Raw genomic sequence first — 7,177 nt, 5'->3', positions numbered from 1 at the left:
AAGTATAAACATGGCATTGCGGGATAATGTGCTGTACATTAAAGGTCAGTTTGAACAGCAAGGTCTGAGGTTCAAACTTACCAGACAGTCTTCAAAAACCCTATATAGAGATACAATGAGTCAGAACCCACTTGAAAGTACTTAATCACGACGACGACCTTTCCGCTAGAATGTTGGCATACGATTGGGTTCTGAGATAAAATGCTGAACCTGACTTCACCTTAAACAGAGCAATGTGAAAAAGCAGGCACTATGTGGAAATCGTTTCCTTTGTGGTGAAGACACTATTGTATTTTGATGTTTTAATGGACAGGAATGTATTAGTGAGTCCATCCATTTTTCTACATCTTGACCTTCTAGTGAAAGCATATCATAGTTGCTACAATGTACAGTTTTAGTAAAAGTTATAAGAAGAAATAAATGAAATACAATGGGGAAAAGGCAGAAAGGCTAAGCAGTAATAATTAAACTAAATTTTGTAATATTTAATTCCAATATCTTAAAACATTTAAACCTTTATGAACAGAGTTTATTGTTATTTATCCACCACACTAGGCTCTTTTTCTTCCTCCTCTATTCCTCTAAACAGTTGTTGTTAGTTGCCACTGAGTCCGTTATAAATCACAGAGATCTTGTGCACAACATAACTATACACAGTCCAGTTCTACATGATGCTAACAATTGTTTTTGCACTCCTTGTTGTTCTTTGTGGCTCAAGTCATCTCATTGGGAGTCTTTCTCCTATTCACTGGCCTTCCACTTTATTAAGCATGGTATCTTTTCTCCAGGGATTGGTCTCTCCTGACAACGTGCCCAAAGTGCAAGAGTTAAAGTCTTGTCATCCCCACTTGTAACAAGCATTCTAGATGTACATCTTCAAAGATAGATTTGTTTGTTCTTCTGGCAGTCCACTGTATTTTCAATATTCTTGCCAACATCATCATTTAAATGCATCAATCCTTCAAGGATCTCCATTATTTATTGTGCAAGTTTCACATGCATATGGACCTATTAAAAATACCATGGCTTGGGTCAGCAGCACCTTAGTCCTCAAACTTATATTATGCTCATGAACACTTTAAAGATGACTTACGCCGCATATTTGCCTACTACAATATGTCTTTTGCTTTCTTGGCTATGCCTTCCACATGAGTGCTGATTGTAGATCCAAGTATTTGACAACGTATATCTTTACACCATTTAAAGAGCTCTGGTAGCATAGTGGTTATGAGTTGGGCTGCTAACCTCAAAGTCAGCAGTTTGAAACTATCAGCTATTCTGATGGAGAAAGATGCGACCTTCTGCCCCAATAAATATTTATAGCCTCAGAAACCCTATACAGGGTCACTATAAGTCAGAACCAACTCCACGGCACACTGCCAACATCACTACCATCTTTACTCTATTTATCATCATGCTGTTTATTGGTCCAGGTCTGAGAATTTTTGTTTGCTCTACATTGAGGAGCAATCCATACTGAAGACTATTGGCTTTGATCTTCATCTGTAAGTATTTTAATTCCTCTTTGCTTGCAGCAAGCATATTTGTTGGTTGATAGTGAGTCTTCCTCCAATGCAGGAACCAAGTTCTTCATGTAATCCAGTTTCTGAATTATTTGCTTACCATACAGTTGAATAAGTATGGTGAAAGCATATACCCTGGCACACACCTTTCCTGATTTTAAACCATTCAATATTCCCTTGTTCCATTCTAACAACTGTTTCTTGGTCTATGTACAGTGTCCTCATCAATTGTTCTGGAATACCCATTCTTTGCAATGTTATTCATAACTTGTTATGATCCACATAGTCAAATTTCTTTGGTACCAACTCTAATTTCCCCAAAAGGCTGTGTTTTTTCTTCAACATCTAAAACCTCCGTATACAATATTAAATTGTTTCCAGAGTAGTTTGAATAGTTGACACTTCCATCAATTTTGGATACAAATTCTCATAGATTTACAAATTTACCTAATCTGGTATTGCTTTGATAAAAGTATCAGCTAAACTTTGTGCCACTAAAGAGCACTGGAGTAACATTGCAATGTAAGCATGGGACCACAAAGTGGATTGATCCACAAGGTTAGCAATTGAAAGTTGCCAGCCACTCCTTAGACGTCCTATTACAGGGTCACTATTAGTTGTAATACACTTGATGGCACTTAACAACTACAACAAGGATGTTTTGGAGTTCTCATGTGGTGCTATAGGAAAAGCTCTGGACTGTGAACCACAAGTTTTGCAGTTCAAACCCACCACTCAATGCATGCTAACCTTACATATGGTCAATGACAAATCATAACAACAATAGAGAGGTTTTAGATATGAAAAGGAAAAGCATAGCTTCTTGGTGAATTTTAAGTAGAGGGCCTTTTGGAGAAACAGGGAAGAACTCTCTGTGTAATATTTAAAATTGTTAAAATTAAATATTACAAACTGCTCACCATTATCACTTTATAGAAATCGGATCACTGATTTTAATTACATTCCCCCTTTGTCTCAGAAAGGTAGAGAGATGAAATATCTTTATCAGTTCTGGCTTCCATTAAGAAAGCTGAAAAAAAAGGAAGAAACAAAAGAATAGCGCTGGGTTCTCAAGGGAATCAGCGGGTTTTAAAAGATCAGTGTGAGTGCTGGTGAGAAAGGCAAAAAGTTGGCGATCAGCTGTTACTGTGTGATCAGCTGTTACTGTGGTGAATTTTCTAAGCTTTAATAAGGAAACAGGAAAATAGTGGATGGAATCTCTGACAGAACCTGATATTCTTCTAATGAGGTAGAAAAAGCAAGACTATTGATTCTAAGAGAAGCTAATTTCCTTTAAAATTAGCAAATTGACAGAGTTTAAAGATTAAATTTACATAAATGTATTACAATAATGTGCCAGTTAAGAAAATTTGGTTAACTGAGAAAGGCAGTATTGTGGGTTAATGCATTGGACTGAAAAGTTGGTTTGAATCATTAAGTCTGTGGTTCAAGCTTAACTATTGCTCCTCAGAAACCATATACAGGTTCGCTATGGATAGAAACTGACTCAATGACATTTAACAACATCATCATGTAAGTATTTGGTGAGATAACTGTGAAACACTTCTTTAAATGATTCATGATTAGATCATCTATACATGTTAGACATGTGAATATATTTTCAGTGTAGTTATGGCCTTTCCCCAATGCTCCTGTATGCCTATGAATAAATAGAAATATTTAGATGCAACATAATAGAGTGAATTAGAAAGCCCAAGTGTTTGTGACTCTGATCTCAATCACAGTAATTAAGTACTTGCAGTCATTTTTTCCTCTAAAAATGGAACTAAATTCCTAGAAGCTAAAATTTCTCTAGGAAATGAATAAAATTTACTTAAAAATTTCTAAAATGGTGTTTGTCTCATAAAACAAGAACATTAACAATTGATTTGTTCTTTCTCCCTTCCCTGTAGAAAGTTAATTCGTTGCTTATATAAATTACACATGTTAAAATATTTAATGAAACAAAGTAAAAATTAAGTATGGAAAATAATGCTGTTTATCATTTTACCAATTCAAGAAAAAAGGATAAAAAAAAGTACATGGAAAGGAAAAGATTATGGTAGAAGCAACACAATTGCTCTAACACAGTTGACACAGTTTATTTTCTAGTTCCTATTATTTGTTTTTATTACCTAGTCAGAGCATTTGATGGAATTTGATAAAATTGGTGAGATTCAATATAGATTAACCATACACTTCATTTTTAGAGAGTAAGACAAGAGACTTTAAATTTAGAAGGAAGAACAAAAGCTTTTAACATTTAATTTAATATCCTTTTTTTTTTTTTTACATATCAAAAACCACTGTCCCATTTCAGATAGTAAAATATACAAATGGAATGCCTAAATGCCAGGTACATGCTTCAGGAAAGAGATGAAGTGTGGATATCAAAATAAGCCTAAAACATCTGTACTCTCAAAATATTAAGATATGTAGAACATTGTCTTTGTGAACCCTGTTATGCTAGTTGACCTAGATGTCCCCTGAGACTACCCTTCTTCACCCCCAAGGCAAGTGACTCATTTTCTCAAGGTGTTTTAATGACTTTTCCCCCTGTATGTTCTAGTATATTCATGAATATATTTGCCACTGCTCTGAAAGGGATCACAATTGGAGGTCCTGGATAGAGTGGGAGAAAAATGTGGAATGAAATTAAAAATTGAAAAAAAAGATTAGGTTTATGGTATGAAAGGAGACTTGTAGAATCCCAGCGACTATGGTTCTTAGATACCTTTCAGGCCTGGAATTGAACTCCTTCCCATGACTTAACTTTCAGCCAAAAGATAAACAAGCCTATAAAGTGAACAGGGAGGTAAGCACTGTTCTAAACATAATCAACCATTCAAGGTCAAAAGGGCAGCACTTGCAGTGGGATAAAACTTAAAATGCAGAAGGATTGGAAAAAGGACAAATGGAAACAGTAAACCCAGGGGAAAAGTGGGAAGAGAGGTGTTACAGAGATTTTGATCAATGCCACAAAACAAAATGTACATGGATAGTTGCTATCTAAATGTTCATCCCATGGCAATAAAATGTTTTTGTTTTTAATGATAGGGGATAGGGAGGGAGTGCTGGCATCAAGAGTTAGGATTCTCCCAGTAATTATTTCTAAGTGTATTAATTACTAAGATATAAAAAATATTGATGAGCTGTCACATGGTTCAATATAAACTCCCTAAAGACTTTGAGGCAAAAATTCTTAAAATTGTTGCCTAGAACTCACAGATGGAAGGGAAAAAAAATCAAATATGAGGAACTGATGGTGACTTGACTTATAAGCCCTCATAACTGAAATGGCCCTCTTGTGACACAGTGTTTAAGGACTTTGCTGCTAACTGACAAATTACCCCACCAGCTGCTACCCAGGAAAAGGTGTGGCAGTTGGTTTCCATCCAATCAAATTCAGCCTTGGAAACTCTACAGGACAGTTCTACTCTAGTCTTAAGGGTCCATGTGAGTCCCATAACAATAAAACATGATGAAGAATGGATAGTTGGAGGTGACCTTGATTTAGGTATCTCCCAGTTATAATTTCTAAGAAGATGAATTACTAAGATACAAAAATAGATTGTGTGAGATGCCATGTGGTTTAATCTAAAGCCACAGAAGAGGCTGATGCAGGAGTTTTCACAATGTTGCCTAGAACTCAGACATGGAAATAAAAAAATCAAGGACTTTGAGGGATTCATTGTGAAGTGTTGTATCAGCTCTCATAACTGTAAAGGGGCTGTGGTGATGTAGCACTTAAGCATTTTTCTGTTAACCAAAAGATTTGAACCCACTAGCTTCTCCTCAGGAGAAAGATATGGTGGTCAACTTCCCTAAATAATTCAGTCTTGACAACCCTATGGGGCAGTTCTACTCTGTCCTATAGGATCACCGTGAAACCAAATTGACAGAAAGGCAGTGAGTTTGGTTTTCAGTACTTTAATGAAGGTATCCTGATTATTTCCTTTCCACAAAGCCCAAAGTACTAGATGATGAACCAAAATTTGATTTCTCCATTCTCAGAAATATTTATCAGTTGATTTCTTGTGAGATTCTCTTTTGATGTTGCAAACAAAGGCAAGAGAAGATGAATGAAAAGAAGATTCAAAGATAAAGTTAATTTATATACCAAAAAATTGTTCCAGGAAAAGAAACACTGAATCTGAGAGTGACATGTATTTATTTTGCAAAAGTGAAAAAAGAATTAATCTCATTCTTAATTACAATGAAATTTTGATTAAATAATAAATTAATTGGAAGAGTGGTAATACTATACAATTTGATCTTTGTGTCCACAACTAAGACAGTTTTCTCTAGGATACAATCATTTAGCAAGAAAGGACTTTAGGGATAACCCTGTCCAACCAATCAATCCTTTTTTTTCTGTGTCCAATATATACATTCTCTAAAGGGCTATTAATTCTGCTAAGTAGGATGCTACACTCTACAGAAATCAAACTCATCCGATTTTAAAATCTGTAATCAACAGCTGATCACTTCTTTTGTTTTTTGTTTGTTAACAAAACAAACAAATGAGTTTCATTAGTGGAAATGGAAGTTTGTGGGGTTTGGGGTGGGACAAAAGTCCCCTTTTTCTGTGACAGTCACAGTGACTTTAGCACAACTGACTCTGCTATGACTACTAATTGTTGTTGTGAAGTGCCGTCGAGTTGATTCTGACCCATAGCGACCCTCTATATGTTTTCCAAGAAGAAGCCTGTGAGCTTGAACTGTTGACCTTGCCGTTCAAATGACTTTGCAGTCTGATGCATTAGCCCAGAGCTTCACACCAGGACTCCAATAGTAGACTGTGAGATACATGTTTGGATCCCAAACATCAACGATGTAGCTTATACATGTTGTTATTGTTGCTAGGTGTCATTGAGTTGGTATTGATTCATACTGATGTTGTGTACAACAGAATGAAACACTGCTGATACATGACAGGGACTTAATAAATAATTGCTTTAAGAAACAATGAGAAAAATGAATGAAAATAATATTTTTCTACTACATTATTTCATATCCTTCATTCTTCTAGCTGCCACCACAACTAATTTCTTCAAAATTATCATGGCAAATATAAGCACAATGAGTGGATTCCTCCTCATGGGGTTTTCTGACATTCGGGAGCTACAGATTTTACATGCTCTGCTGTTCTTGGCAGTGTACCTATTAACCGTAGCAGGTAACCTCATCATTATCATCATCACCACAGTAGACCAGCATCTCCAAACCCCAATGTATTACTTCTTAAAACAGCTTTCCCTCCTGGACCTTTCCTTCATTTCTGTCACGGTTCCCCAGTCCATTCACAATTCTCTGATGGATGATGGCTATATTTCCCATGGTCAGTGCATACTCCAGGTTTTCTTCTTCACATCTTTGGCTTGTGCTGAGTTCACTATTCTCACAGTCATGTCGTATGACCGTTATGTAGCCATCTGCTTCCCACTGCACTACGAGGTCTTCATGGATCCTAGTAAGTGTCAGTGGGCTGTGATAACTGTATGGCTAAGTGGAAGCATCTGTGGAATCTTGTACACAACAACCACATTCTCAATCACCTTCTGTAAAGCCAAAATTATTCACCAGTTCTTCTGTGACGTTCCTCAACTGCTAAAGCTCTCCTGCTCCAATGATTACCTTGCAGTGATTGGAGT

The 7,177-nt window shown here is 36.2% G+C and overlaps 1 protein-coding gene across 1 annotated transcript in view; it reads left to right on the top strand.

Moving 5' to 3' along the window:
- The first annotated feature begins 6,605 nt into the window (after positions 1–6,605).
- LOC102840778 (olfactory receptor 14J1-like) overlaps positions 6,606–7,177 on the top strand; it is a 1,636-nt gene continuing 1,064 nt past the window's right edge. The window contains exon 1 of the mRNA XM_006872844.1: positions 6,606–7,175. Within this exon, the coding sequence (XP_006872906.1) occupies positions 6,606–7,175 (570 nt within the window). The remainder of the gene's footprint in view (positions 7,176–7,177) is intronic.

The sequence above is a fragment of the Chrysochloris asiatica genome, unplaced genomic scaffold, assembly GCF_000296735.1.
Source record: "Chrysochloris asiatica unplaced genomic scaffold, ChrAsi1.0 scaffold00213, whole genome shotgun sequence".
Taxonomy (NCBI): Eukaryota; Metazoa; Chordata; class Mammalia; order Afrosoricida; family Chrysochloridae; genus Chrysochloris; species Chrysochloris asiatica.
The sequence above is the reverse complement of the archived record's forward strand: the minus strand, read 5'-3'. Positions and strand labels throughout refer to the sequence as shown.